The 15,840-nt window shown below is 40.8% G+C and overlaps 1 protein-coding gene across 1 annotated transcript in view; it reads left to right on the top strand.

Annotated features, from left to right (window-relative positions):
- The first annotated feature begins 2,422 nt into the window (after nt 1-2,422).
- The window catches only part of CD38 (CD38 molecule), a 48,021-nt gene continuing 34,603 nt past the window's right edge, over nt 2,423-15,840 (top strand). The window contains exon 1 of the mRNA XM_032223616.1: nt 2,423-2,664. Within this exon, the coding sequence (XP_032079507.1) occupies nt 2,423-2,664 (242 nt within the window). The remainder of the gene's footprint in view (nt 2,665-15,840) is intronic.

Raw genomic sequence — 15,840 nt, 5'->3', positions numbered from 1 at the left:
TGAGCCCCAGCTGCTTATCCGGTCTACAGGGCAGTGGGAAGATGGAGGAGATGGTGGCCGCTGGCAGAGCTTTGGAGGAGTTAATGAAAATCTACAATTTCTCCCTCCCCCCGCCTCATCCCAGGGGGCAGTGGACATCAAGCACCAGTTACCTCACTAGTAGTGAGATAGTTACATCAATGGGCACCTGGCCTAAAGCTCATGCCAAGTGGTCGACCACCCAGGAGCTGTACCGGGTGCAGGAAGACACCGGCTACCAATCTGCATTCCAGGAGCCAGTGAGAGAATGCCAGGTCACCTCAATGAGGGAGAAAGGGACAGCGATCCTCAAGTAGAGATCAATGGTACCCCTGGACCTCAGTGAGTCTGGGGAGTGGAAGTACCAGAGTGTGACTCGCAGCCAGGTCCTGGATGGATCGGCAGAGAGGCTTGGCCAGCTAATCCTTGGCAGCATAGGGTGGCATCAAAAACCTAGGCAGGCAATGGTGCTATTTGGCCAGCTGACTTTTATGTTTCCCACCCAGAGGAACTGATCTTCCCAGGGAGCAACCCAGTGGTGGGTTTCAAAATTTTTTAGAACCTCTTCTGTAGATGTGGCCTGCTTTGTAGGAGTGGCTTGCTGGCCATGTGACCGGGTGGGAGTGGCTTGCCAGCCATGTGACTGGGTGGGCGTGGCCAACTTGTAAAATGTGGTGAAACTCACTTAATAATACTCTTGCTTAGAAACCAAAATGTTGGCTCAGAAACTCTGGCATTTGAAGCACGCAAGTCTTAAAGCTGTCAAGTTACAAGACACTCCTAACCCTTTAGAAAAAAAAACCCAGGGGTGTTCAAACTTGACAGCTTTAAGACTTGTGGACTTCAACTCCCAGAATTCCTCCCCTCACTCTTCATCTTGATGGTGTTCAGACGGGCGAGGGGGGGGGAGCTGGAACCAGTTCTAAACGGCACTGTAGATTTGTGGAACCTCTTCTATAGAAGAGGTTAGAACTGGCAGGAACCCACCCCTGGAGCAACCCCCCATGCTGCTTCCATCAGTGCAATCCAGCATGAGTCAGTCTCACCAGGTGGGTCTGGTCTACCTCCCTAACAGCCTGGCCTGTCAGCCCTCCACCACCTCCATTGGCTTAGTCAAACCTCAGGCTACACTATTTTTCATAAATCCTGTAAGAGCCAAATGGAACTTACCAAAGTACTAATAGCAATAGCAGTTAGACTTATATACCGCTTCATAGGGATTTCAGCCCTCTCTAAGCGGTTTATAGAGTCTGCATATTGCCCCCACAATCTGGGTCCTCCTTTTACCCACCTCGGAAGGATGGAAGGCTGAGTCAACCCTGAGCCGGTGAGATTTGAACCGCCGAACTGCAGAACTAGCAGTCAGCTGAAGTGGCTGCAGAACTGCACCCTAACCACTGCGCCACCTCGGCTCTTATCTGAACAACTTGGATTTCTAAAGATCGGTAGAGTTTTTGGAACAAGATGGGCTGCCTGTAGTTTAAAGTTAACTCTAGCTGTGTGGCATGCTTATCCAGTGCTACATCAGTATTTTCATGCAAATGAAAAAAACTCAGGTATGGCTGTACATCTTGAAATTATATATTTTATAACTGATTTGGCATTTACGATACAAAGGATAAATGAAATATGGGTACTGCAAAGGGTGTACCAAACCAGCAGTGATTCAAAGTAATAAATATGGACAACAGGGTTATATATTCCTATGTTTTGGCTGTGTTTGCACAAAAGCTGCTTTGAGCACTACCATTTTTTTGCCCCATCACATATATCTTTTGAATCAGCCTTAGTCATATGAACCCAAAACAACCATTTCTCTGGGTTTATGTAAATCAAGCTTCTTAATGAGACAGAATCTGAGTCAAGCTGGTGCTGTCCAATTTTTTGGCTTAGCAGGAAAACATTTGAGAACATTCTTAGAGAAAGATGAAAATACAAATATTTGTAAAAGCAATAGTTCTAGTCCTAGAAAGCATTCTTCTTCCCCTGCATTAACTGCCCTTTACTTTTCCCCATGCTGTGACTCTTCTGCATTTTAAAATGTAATGTTTTTTAAAATGAATATTAGTATTCTTTCCTCAGAAGAAACAAACTACAAGACGCAAAGCAGAATTAAAACCAGAGTGACAAGTCTCCACTGGTGACCATTCAATGAGACAGAATCTGAGTCAAGCTGGTGCTGTCCAACTTCAAGTGAAGCTTTTCCCTTGAGCCAATAGAAGTGCATCTCAGGCTTCTCTGCAAGTGTTTCTTTACAAGCGTGAGCCACTCAGCCAGCAGAGAAAAATAGGAGGAGGAGGAGGGACAGGGGCAGGGGCAGGAACCACACGAAAGCTATATTGCTGCCAGAAGTGAAGGAGGCAGAAAGTGCAGCTGTTGCTGCTTTTCAGAATCTTTTAGTAAGATGCCCTTTCAAAACAGTTCTTCTTGGACAAGGAAACAGAAAATGATTTTGACAGGGGCGATAGTGTTGTTTTTGGGCACCATGACTGTTTTTGTGATTATTGGACTGCTCAGGTTTGGAAAGAAGAAGACTCCCGCTGCAGAAGAACAGCAGTGGAAAGGCAAAGGGACCACTGAACACCTGATGGAAATTGTCCTAGGAAGATGTTACAACTTCATCAATACAATAAATTCTGAACTCAGGTGAGTGGCAGGGTGTTCTTCTTGCAAAGACTGGAAGAAGGATTGATCCAAAGGGTATGCAAAAAGGAAATAAGTAGGAAAAGGAAATGTCTGGGGCTTCTTTTGCAGAAAAATAAATACCTTGTAGCAGTTGAAAACAATTTTATTCTGAAATGTATCATACTTGCAAGAATATAACAGTATATAGCAAATAGGCTTGCTATTTTCTTCTGAGGAGCTCCATTTTATTAAAGAAACATATTTAATAAAATAATATAAACATCTATGTTCTGCCTTCAAATGCATCTGCATTCTTCAGGGCTGATCATATCAGAATTTCAATTATCCCAGCAAACTATTTCAATTAATGGGAAATCCATATACAGAGACATTTTCACATTTCTTCTACAGCAAGTAGTATAGGCATGTCTGTTGTCTCTAATATATACCTGACAATTGATTGCCTTCTCTGAAAATCCATTAAAAAAAAATCCAGCCACTTGTCTGAAATGGTGTAGGATGTCCTGCTTGAGCAAGGGGTTGGACTAGAAGACCTCCAAGATCCTTTCCAACTCTGTTATTCTGTTTAAAATTACCTATCACTAGAGCAAAATCAGAAAGAGAAAGGAGGGTTTAGTAGTACAAGTGTGGGATATCTCTGTCATATTCCCACTTACCCTTCCTTTCTCTTTAACCACAAAGTAAAGTATTGCAACTTTTCTCCAGCAGCTTGATCCTTTGATTGTTTCTTTCACAATCCTCTGAATGTGGCAAGTTCCAAAAAGCATAACTTTTCTCTGTTAAGAGTGATTCATGGGTACTCATGGTTCTGAAGTTACAAACCTAGGACTGTTTTTTAACATCCTATGGCATTTCAGACTGGAAATGAGACATTCCAGTGACTTCTTGGGGAGTGGAAAGTATAACGTATAAGAGGGCTAATGAAGGGGTGTAATACAAGAGAGAGAGATGAGGATAGATGGATTTGAGAGGTGTTCTTCAAAATAAGATTGCATTAATTGTTCAAATCAATTGAGCCCAAAATTTATGTTGCTAAGTGAGATAGTTAAGTGAATTTTGCCCCAATTTACAACTTTTCTTGCCACAGTCATTGCAGTTGTCAGGTTAGTTACCCAGTTGTTAGGTGAATTCAGCTTCCCCATTGATTTTACTTTTCAGATAGTTGTTGTAATTATGAATCAGTTGCCAAGCATTCAAATTTTGATCGCAACCATGGGGATGGTCATAAATCACTTTTTTCAGTATTGTTGTAAGTTTAAGTGGTCACTAAATGTACTCTTATAAGTCAAGGACTACCTGTAGATTATCTCTGTATTTCAGGTATGAATTTGGAGAGAGAAAAATTCTGGCTCTTCATGATTTTACTTTGTCTTGAATCATGGATTTGCATTTCAGGGGTATCTCTATAAATTTACTCAGAAGTAATCTAGTTATATTCAGTTGGATTTCCTGCTCACTAATGCAAACATTAGTAATGCAAACACTAGAATTGTAATTCTAGTAGGAAGATTAACTCACGATAAACCTTGTGTGCCTCATTGTTAAGTAAATATCCCATGGTTATAAAAAAAAAAGTCCTGTTAATTTACATTCTCAAGGAAATCAGGATTTTAAATCAGGAAACAGAGAAATGTGATTAAATTTGGAAATGCATGGATGATTGAATTAGACACTGTATTTTTTAAACTGGTTGGTAAGTATTTATGCAATAGAGGTGGTAATCTGCAAAACTCAATAGTAAAGGAATGTATTGTTATTGTTGTGAAAGTAAGATGCTTCCGGAATTTTATCAAGGGATTGCAATTTTAGTGAATTAGTGTGAGCTTGAAAGGAAGATGTTATCTCTTTAAAAGGAGACAATTCTTCGAAATAAATGCAACTCTTAAGACAGTGGCACTATTTCTTTCCAGACTCATTTGGAAATCAGAAAAAAGTTCGAAATCTTACTTAAATACTTGAACAGAGAGCATTGAGAGCAACTTCTAAATGCATACCATTTTAAGATTGCCTTTAATTTTTATTGGTATTGCTGAATTCTTTAGAGAATCATACTCTTACAGGATTTGAGGAGATATATTAATATTAATCTACATCCTTTCCTTTCTGGGTTGCTAATGGTTTTAAATGATAACTGATATTTTCTATTAAAAAAAAACACATCGAAGTTTGATCACAGCACTTTAAACAGAGATATACTATATTCATGTTCACTCTCATTCCAAAGTATTTCTTCCATATTTTTGTGGAGTGTAGTCATCCTGTATTTATGGATTAATTTTTGTTTAAAATCTAGTTCATACAAATCAGTATTTTCTTTGTCAGGCAGGCTACACTGGGAACTATATACTATTCAGCCCCCATTTCTCCATCTCTTAGGCATCATTTCTGCTTCTGTAATATTTAAATTTTGTAAGTCATTAACTGGTAGAGTGGTTGTGCTAGTCTCACTTCAGACTTTCAAAGATTATAGGGTGATTACATCAATTGTTATTATTTTTGTTAATGTTAATGCCATATGTCTATTTTACTATGTTTGTAAATAGGTGATTTAATGCCATATACATATAGTAAAATTGTAAGATAGATGGCAAATGCTACATAAATCTAGTTATAAAATACAGATAGTTTTCAAAATATGACACTCATGGAATCTGCCCATTACAGTGGCATGTCCCAATAGTCATTATGTGAAGTATCTCTCCTCCTCACATCCATGTTCTCTCTAATGAAGCATTAAACACCCAGGCTATTAAGTGAAGCAAGGGATACTACATTTAGGTCACCGCTATGTGGCCCAGTAACATGAATGTTTTGCTGCCTTAACGGGATCTACACAATGATTCTGAGTGCTTCAGAAAGCATCTGCAGCACTCTGCAGATCTTTTTAAGGCAACAAAATGAAGTAGTTTGTCAGGCAGCCACCATTTTGTCCCCAACCAACAAGTGGGTGGCAGCCACCTTCAAATCATCTCTGTGTAGCCCAAGAACATGTGGCCTGCCCTCCTTTCCCAACAAAAGGTCCAGAGAACTTCAAAAGAAAAGTGCAATGGGTGATGGGCATATGAGGAACAGGCGCAACCGTTGAGTGGTCTCATATTGGGTTGGGGGGGGGAGAGGTGGAGGTGCTGCAGCAGCTTTGCGGTTGGTTGTAAGGACAAATGACCTCAGGGGTGCTACAGCCACTGTAACTTTGAAACAGGTCGTAGATAATTTTGGGGTGTTTAATTTTGAAAGTTTGTTAAGTAATCTGTTGTACAGTAGAACCTCTGGTCATGAATGCTTCTGACCATGACCAAATCGGGTTCTTACCAAAAAATTCATTTTTTTCTCTCCTTCCATGCCATTTTTTTTTGTAAGTGCCAAATTTCCAAAATTAGGTTCGGGTCACGACCAAATCGGGTTGCGACCAAAGTTATGGAATGAATTATGGTCATGACCAGAGGTTCTACTATATCTCAAGGACTAACTGTAAGCCAACATGCTACCTTTGTCTTTTCTTCATTCAGGAAACAATACAGCTAGTTCTTGCTTAACAGTGGCAGTTAGGACCAAACTTTCTGTTGCCAAAAGATACTGTAAAATGCAGTGTTGTCACAGCTCAGAAATGGCAATTCCAGCAATCCTGATTGTCACCATTAAACAAGGATTGCAGAGATTGTTAAGTGAGGATTTCTTAAACAAAGACCACCTGCATGTCAAAATAAGGGAAAGAGATCAGAAAGAGATCACTACAACACTTTAAACTGACTTTTAAGGTGAATGTTGAACTATATAAACTTCACCTTCAAAACAGTTTGACCTTCATTATACCATGTTTTAGATGTTGGGAGAAAGAACTAATTTCCTGCTTAATCACATATGCTTAACCCATTCCTGCTAAGAGTAATAACTTGTGTGCAATCTTTTTGAAATTAGAACAGGTAAAAAGTTACTAGGAATATATGTTCTGATTCAGAGAGAATGAAATTTATCTTTGTTTGTGAAAATAGATTTAAGCCAGGATTATATTCAAATTTCTATGTTTCATGCCTCAAACTGGAGGGTAGTTCTTTTACTGATTTTGGCAGTTCTGTTGCCCACTCACCCTAAAAATTAGATGTGTCAGTCTTCTGACTTGTAATGTGATAGTTTTAATTTGGGCAATGTAGCTCTATCATTAAACAAGGTGACTACATGTAATCACCATTTGTAACCTTCCCAGCTGGCATCTGACAAGTACAGTCAATGGGGGAAACCAGATTAGTTTAATGACTACATGATTCATTTAAAACTGCTGTGATTTTTTAAATTTTTAATTGTATTTATTTCATCAAGCATGTACTGGATAACATATGTAAGTATAAACATGATTTTGGATATGTGAAATGGATATGAATAAAAAGAAGCATTAGGACAGGAATAGTGGGCACGGTGTGCTTAAGCATGCCCCTTATAGCGGTATATAAGAGGAGCCGAGGTGGCGCAGTGGTTAGGGTGCAGTACTGCAGGCCACTTCAGCTGACTGTTATCTGCAGTTCAGCGGTTCTAATCTCACCGGCTCAAGGTTGACTCAGCCTTCCATCCTTCCGAGGTGGGTGAAATGAGGACCCAGACTGTGGGAGCGATATGCTGACTCTGTAAACCGCTTAGAGAGAGCTGAAAGCCCTATGAAGCGGTATATAAGTCTAACTGCTATTGCTATTATTTGCTAACAACTGTGGCAGAAAGATCATAAAATGGGGGCAAAACTCATTTAACTGCCTTGCTTTGTAATGGAAATTTTGGGTTCAGTTGTGGTCATAAGTTGAGGACTATCTGAATTCTCATGAGAAAAAATGGCAGCATTTTTACATTTTGATCTTATTCAATTAAAACCATTTATCAGAACAAAAACTAGCACTGACATATTAATATACTTATAATATTGCATTACACAGGTTTATTCTTAAATGGAAAAAAACTTTGATGAAATAGGCATGTCAAGGGGCAACTGCATAGAGGGGGCAAAGGGCCAAAATGGTAGCCCCCAAGTCCCACCTTTTTTATGGGTTATGTACAGAGGTGGGTTGCTCCCTGTTTGGCATGGTTCGGCTGAACTGGTAGTGGTATTTTTCCCTGGGTCATAGAACCAGCAGCGCCCCAGGCTTGCCACACCCCCAAACCATGTCACACACCATCGCTGATGTCGCTGCCATGTTGTTTTGTAGTGACTGTGCATGCGCAGTTCACTGTAAATTGTTCTGCGCAAAACGCGCACGGAGCGAACCGATAATAAAACCAGCAGCAAACCACCTCTGGTTATGTAAGGAAAAGGGGGATTTTGATCACATAATTCTTGCTGCCATTTTGAAGTTTTTTGCCCCCATCCCTGGTTTTTAACAATTACATTATGATTTGATCATTACAGCAATTAGTGTTTTATTCCTAGTGAGTAAATAGGTAACTAATTCCAAATTGGAGGAAAATCAAAGAGGAAGAACAGATAGATTGGTGCGGGATGAGATGGGGTAGAGTAAAATAGAGTAGAGCAGTAATATGGATGAGTGATGATTAATCTGGAGACAGAGCCAAGCTCTCACTCCACCAGGTAGTATGATTTGTGCAGTGCACATAAGCATATTTAATCCCCTTATATTTTGTACTACAAATACCATTATCTCCAGCCAATGTGAACAATGTCGTGCATTCTGAGAATTGTAATCCAAATCACCTGCAATAAAGCAGGTTGTCTATCTCTATGATGGAGAAAGTAGTCAAGTGAAATCAATGCAGCTGTTCCAGCATTGGCAAAATGCACTTCTGGCCAATCTCCATTCTCCTTTCATTATTTTTCCTTGATTTTTCAGGTCCAGGAGAAGGTCAATACCACACATTCTGGAATAGTTCAAAAGTGGTGTTTGTGTAGAGAAAAAGGCTCCTTTGTTCTATTTCCTGACTTCCTTCAGATGTTAAAGACTCTGAATCATACATTCTTAGCCAAGTTTCTCTTGTGTTCTGACCTTCTCTCTGTCGTATTTTTTTCTGTGTGACACTCAGCATGTCAAATATGTCTAGGCTATTCAAAAGATTTTGTTGCACTGAAAAAATACCACTGAGTCACTTGCTTCTTAAGTTCTAGAAATATGTTTCTCATTGTTCCAATTGTTTGTTCCAATTGTTAAATTCAGCATAAGATGTATGCTAACATATTTTAGCATACCACATCCATGTTGAACTACCTTCGCTTCTGAAAGCTAGTTTCTGTAGGTCAAACAAGACCAAGTAATAAGCCTTCTAGATTCTGAATTTTACCATATTTATGTTTTGAAGATCCTCTACAATCTCTCCCTTTTAGGCTCTCTATGTTTGGAAGACAGACTGATATAACTCCCTGCTCTGCACTGCTTTTATACTGGCCAACCATTGAAAGATTCTCTCTGTCTATGAAACAGACTAGCCATAGAAATACTGTACTCTAACCCAGTGGTGAGAAAAAAGTAATTTAACAACCGGTTCTCTGCCCTAATGATCATTTTAAGCAGTGGTGGGATTCAGCCAGTTCACACCGCTCTGGGAGAACCGGTTGTTAACTTTCTGAGCAGTTTGGTGAACTGGTTGCTGGAAGAAATTATTAGGGCAGAGAACCGGTTGTTAAATTATTTGAATCCCACCACTGATTTTAAATATTAAAAAATGGTATACAAAAAGCCTTTGGCAAAAGGGTTAGGGAAGGGGTGTCAAACTCGCACTGTCAGGCCTGGAAGCCATTTTTTGCATTGGTCCTTCAGGCCTGCCAAATTCAATGCTGGGGAAAATAGGAGGGAGGATTATAGGGAGTATGGGAGATACAGTATATAGTCATAATAACAATCCTTTCTTGTAGAGTCAAGGACATTTGCTCTGCACCTGGAGGGGTATGACTGGGAGGCATCTCCAGTTGGGATGGTGCTTGATTGGGCCATGTGATGGACATGTGGGTGCTGGGCAAGGTTTTGAACTTTTATTTGGGTGGGGAAAACCTGGAAGCTTTCCCAGATGTGCCAATATGACCTCTAATAAAATGGAACTTTGAGGAACTTCAAGCCTCGGAATCTTCTTTCATTGGGGGTGTTACTTGAAACTCTGACATGCAACTTGAAGACCAGATCTGTTATGCACTGGCCATGCCCACCCCCAGTTTAGCGAAGGGGGGGGGGAAATAACGCTACATCATGTGATGATGACATGATGGCGCAAGTTTGACACCCCTGGGTAAGGGTTAGGGCCTGAATATTTTTTGACCACTGTAGAACTTTGAAGCAGATTCCTGTACGTGGTTCAGATGGCTTCCTTTTTTGCTGTGTTCCAGTACGAAGTTCTTTTGTTTTGCTTTTCAAAATTTGTCACTGCTTTGTGAGTTTCTTCGATTTTCCTGGCTGGTTATTTGGGCTACATTTGATATGATGATACTCTGCACACTTTTTTGGGGGGATTTTAGCTGAAGTAGTAGAGTTCCCAGATTAAATTCATTAACTTAGAATCTGCAATGAAATCAAAATATGTCTGCAAGGGTTGCTAACTAGTCCAGAAAGGAACAGCTGCATTGATTTCACCTGACTACTTTCTCCATCATAGAGATAGACAACCTGCTTTATTGCAGGTGATTTGGATTACAATTCTAAGAATGCACGACATTGCTCACATTGGCTGGAGATAATGGTATTTGTAGTACAAAATATAAGGGGATGAAATATGCTTATGTGCACTGCACAAATCATACTACCTTTCTTGCATTGCTCGAGTGGACAAATAATTTAGAGCCATCAGTAAGATTACAAAACTAGTTCCTGAAAAGGAATTAGGAACCCATAGGATTGTATAGAAAACATCCTGATTGGCAGAAGCTAATCAACCCATATGAGAGGAATTACAATCAGAGATGAAATGAAGACAATCAGAAATATACAAACTGAGTCTTAGATGAAAGATAGGATTCAGAATTCACATGCTGCTTTTAAGGACTCTGTCTTATTAGTTCTTTTATCTTCAGAGGAATTTTAATATGCTTCACTGACAGGTCTATAATTCCCAGTTATTTGAGTAAAGGTCAACCTTTCACTTCTGCCTTGGATTTGAACTCTTCTTTTCTGATAGAATGTAGCCTGGAGTTGCAGGAGGCAGGAGCTCTTTCCCAGAGAGCAACAAGACAGTGGTGCTTGGAATGTCCAGCAGGCAAGAAGAGAGCAAGGTTGGACTCTCCTTAGCAATTCACATAATCTATTTATAATTATTGCAGATAATTGCTTTAGTCTGGTAAGATATTTGTTTGTAAGTGAATAACAATAAAGAAACTACTCAGGAGTAACTCTACATGTCATTCTTAGTTCTTCGGGCCTGACATTTTTTCATCCATTGTTCAATCAGACAATCTTCATTAGGGAAAAGCATACTAATTTTATAACAATTGCAGTGCCAAACAATGACACACTTTTCAGTCCAGTTCTAGGAAAATAAAAAGAAAGGTAAGTTGGATTCTTCTACTCAAAACCTGGAAATGCAATCTTGACCCAATCTTGAAAGGTAGCTGTGGAACTGCAGTCTTTCACATGGGATTGTTTTAATGAAAAGTTCCCTTATTAAATCACTGAAGCCAAAGCTCTCTCTATAAAATGGAATATACAGGGGAAAGAGACATAGAAAACACATAAAATTGGTTTAGCACAGAGGCTAATAACACAAAATTCTAAATAATCAGTAAAACTGGTCTAGCAAAATTAGTCATTGCCTCATTGAATAAATACATTGATAGACTATAGTTTGTATAGACTATTGATAGACAAGCCCTTCTTACTCTTCTTTCTTCAATGCTATCATCAGTTTTGCAGAATATAAAAATAACTAAAAGCCTGTCTCTTCAGTAGAAACTGACTACTGCTTTGCCCAATCAAGAAAAATGCTCCTTCTGTGATAACCTAGTCTCACCATGGCCCAAGCTGAGAAGGTCGCCATGGAATCAGCCAGGCACAGGAACTAATGCCATGTGTGGCCCAGGTGCACTGCACACTCGCGCATTCAGGTCTTACTGTTTGAGTGACTATCACACCAACGTCCAGTCCACCAGAGTTTGCTGCGCTGAGGGAGGAATGAAACCCATGGAGCCCACCGCTACTTGAGCAGGGAGAAGGAGGAGGAGAAGAAGAATGTTGAGGCTTTGCACCAACAGGCTAGCCAGGCAGGGAGTAGATGAGGTGGGGCTGGCTGGCTAGGGAGGGGGGGGATCATGGCTGCTCAGCATGATTGTGGAGAGTTCAACTTTATGCAAAACTATCCAAGTGTGACTTGATTGTGTTTCTGAAACTGAGGCCATCCTGTAAAAAGTTGGGACCCAAGTACATATTTCCCTATTATCTGGATTGTGAATCTGGTGACAGTAGAGTTGGAACAGCCAAAAATCTTAGGCGTATCCACCCAATGTTTCTCTGCAGTCTATTGAAACCCTTTTGCAGTTCACCACTAAGAAGTGAAACACTGAATGAACTTGCCTACGACTCCAGGATAGCTGGACATTTTGGATTTGTGAAAATTCTACACCTCCTCAAAAGACAATTCTGGTGACCATCCCTTAAAAAAGACATTGAGAGCTACATTGCTAACTGTCCCACCTACGCAGCTCCAAAAAGACAACAAGGAAAATCCCCAGGACTTTTACAAATGGTAGCAGGACCTTCAGTACCCTGGAGAGAGATTTCTATGGATTTTATAGTGGAGCTACCTGAAAGAACAGGAAACACACAGTTATTTGGGTTGTAATGGACCTCTTTTCAAGACAGGTCCACTTCATAGGTGGGTTCCTACCAGTTCGCACCAGTTCGGTAGAACTGGTTCGTCAAATCTACTGAACCGGTTAGAAGAGGTCCACCAGAAAGCAGGCCACACCTATAAAAGAGGTTCCAAAAAATTTTGAAACCCACCACTGACACACACACACACACACACACACACACACACACAGACTCACACAGAGAGAGAAAGAGAAAGAAAGAAAGAAATAAAGAAAAAAAGAAAAAAGAAAGAAAAAGTGAAAGAGATGAAAGAAAAAAAGGAAAAAGGGACAGAGAGACAAAAGGAAGGAGAGAGAGAGAGAGAGAGAGAGAGAGAGAGAGAGAGAACACATGGCCAGCAAGCCACTCCCACCAGGTCACATGGCTGGCAAGCCACTCCCACAAAGGAGGCCACACCCACAGAGTAGGTTTGAAAATTTTTTGAAACCCACCACTGGTCCACTTCATACACTGCCAAAAGATCCCAACAGCCAAGGCACTAGCAAAAATGTTTTTAGTCTACATTTATCATCTCTATGGAGTTCCCCAACTGATTATCTCAGACAGGGGTGTCCAATTCACCTCCAAATGTTGGCGGGCTTTCTTAAACCTGTTAGGCTCCACCCAGGAGCTGTCCTCTTCACATCATCCTCAGACAAATGGCAGGGTTGAAAGAACCAATGCAGCATTGGAACAATATTTAAGGTATTTTATTAACTATCAACAGGACAACTGGACTGACCTGTTACCTTTTGCTGAAGTAGCTTACAACAACTCTGTACACCGCAGCACTGGCTTCACTCTATTTCAGATTGCCACAGAATAAGAATTCAACCCCATGCCACAGCTACCAGCTAAGGAACCGGACATCCTCTCCCTTAAGGAATGGATAAACAATCCACTTGGTCAGACTAGTTCTACAAGAAGCTAGAGCAGCTTTTAAAATTCAAGCTGACAAGAAGCACTGTGAATTCAAATCATTCAAAGTGGGGGATTGTGTATATCTATCCACAAAGTTTCTACAGTCCTTATGACCATCTAGAAATGGACCAAAATTCATTGGCCCAATCCCCATCACCAGAATCATTGCTTCAGGAAATCCAATCTTTGGCTAGCAGGGATGTAAAGTTTGTTTTCTACTCAGGCTGAGTCATCACTGAGCAACGATGTGTATGCATGGAACCAGTCATCCTTAAAGAGACCCTCCTTAAATTTAGAGAGTGGTGCATTGTCGGCAAGTGATTCTTTTTGGCTTGTGCTAGGTAATTACTTTGGTGGCTAGCTGGGGTGTTTGGAGCATAGGTTTAACAATTTCAGTCTTTTTTCTGTTGTATTGGGGTTTTCTGGACAGGGCATCAGCTAAGAAGTTTTTTCCTCCTGGGAGATATTTGAGGGTGAAATTAAACTGTTTAAAGTATTGTGCCCAACGTACTTGTTTGGGGGAGAGTTTTTGTGGGGTCGTCAGAGCTTCTATGATCAGTCCAGACTTTGAAGGGGATTTTGTTCCTTCTAAGAATTGCCTCCATGAGAGGAGGGCCCATCATACTGCATAAGATTGTTTCTCCCATATAGCCTATCTTTGCTCAGTTTCTGTCAATTTTTTAGATGTGTATACACACAGTTGCAATTGTCACTGTTCATTGTTTTGCAGTAGGATGGCTCCTACTGCCACGTCACTGATGTCAGCTTGGATAACAAATGGTTGTTCTGAATCTGGATTTTTAGGATTGGTTCAGGTGAGAATAGTTGTTTAAATTTTTCAAATGCTGCTTGCTATTCCATAGTCCAGTTAAGGGGTTGCCTTGGTTTTGGTCCCCTCCCCTTTTGTCTTTAGCAAATTTATAATAGGGAGAGCAATTCGTGCAAAGGCTGGAATGAATTGACAGTAAAAGTTAGCAAACCCCAGGAAACTTTGTGTTTGTTTACAGTTTGGGATGGCTCCCAATAGATGATGGCTTTTACTTTTTGTGGATCCATCTCTATCCCTTCGTAGGATAGTTTGTGTCCCAGGTAGTCAATTGTTTCTTGGTGGAATTCAACATTTAGAGAGTTTTGCATAGAGCTTAGCAAGAACTGTTTGGACTACTTTTATGTGTTCTGCTTTTGTTTTGGTGTAGATGAGAATGTAATCAAGATAAACCAGGATCCCTTCGAATAAATGTTCATGGAGCACCTCATTAATTAATTGCATAAACATGGCAGGTGCCCCTTGTAGTGTGAAAAGTAGTACTTTAAATAATCTTCCACTGATCCCCTTTCCTAATTCTGATGCAGTAATATACCTCTCATAAATCCAGCTTTGAAAAGATTTTTTCCTTTAGAGAGGTGGGCCAGCATGTCCTTCATGAGGGCGAGTGGGTACATATTTTCTATGCTAATCATGTTGAAGTTGCAGTAGTCAACACAAAGGTGTAAGGAGCCATCTTTCTTTTCACGGAACAATACAGGGCCACTATTTTCGGTTGGGTAGGTTCAATGAAACCTCTTTTTAGATTTTTGTTGATAAATGCTATGAGTTTATCTAGTTCTCTGGGGGACATGCAGTACTTCTTTGGTTTTGGAAGTTTAGCCCCCGGTAAGATCTCAATGACACAATCTGTGGTGTGATGATGTGGGAATTCATCCGATGCCTCCTCACTAAATACCTCCACCAAATCCTTGTATTCTTTGGGGATGATAGTGGCCTCAGCATGGTTGGCTAGCCATGGCCATTTCCCTGTTCCCTTTCTTCACCTCCCTTCCCCCTGGGAGGTTTGTGAATGTCTCTGGAATTTTACGTTTTTACCCTCCAGTTTACTTTAGGGTTCCATTTCCATGTGAGCCCTAGGACTAGTGGCCATTCCATTCTTGGTGCTATTATGAATGTGAGGGTCTCACTATAGTCCCCCAATTTTATTTGTAATGGTTCTCTGGCAAAAATGGCTTGTTCCCCCCTGCTACTATGCCATCTAGCTGGCAGAAAGAGATAGAAGTTTTCATTTTCCTTAGGTGAATTCCCAATCTCCTGGCCAGAGTTGGGCTAATTAGGCATCGGGTACACCCCAAGTCCAGTAATGCTGCTACTTCCCCCCTTTTCCTTCAGCTGGGGATAAAATGTATTAGGTGTAGCATGAGCAGTTCAATTGGGTTGCTTACCAGCAGGTCGTCTTCCTCTGGGTTTGTGGGGGAATGAAACTCCATGGCCTCCTGGCTTCTCAATGCAGTTTCTTTTCCTTGGGGGTGGGTGGGTGGGTTTTGTAGGTTTCCCCCTGATGGGCAATCAGGCTTTCTGGCAGGGTTTTTTGAAGGGCACTCCGCTGCATGTTGCCCTGCCTTCCCACACTTGAAACAATCTGATTCCTCAGTGCCATGGCAGTTTGGGGCTTGAATGTTTCCCGCCACCCCTGGGGTAGGGATCTTCTCCAGGCTTTGTTGGCAT

This window comes from Thamnophis elegans, chromosome 9 (assembly GCF_009769535.1).
Source record: "Thamnophis elegans isolate rThaEle1 chromosome 9, rThaEle1.pri, whole genome shotgun sequence".
Taxonomy (NCBI): Eukaryota; Metazoa; Chordata; class Lepidosauria; order Squamata; family Colubridae; genus Thamnophis; species Thamnophis elegans.
The sequence above is the reverse complement of the archived record's forward strand: the minus strand, read 5'-3'. Positions and strand labels throughout refer to the sequence as shown.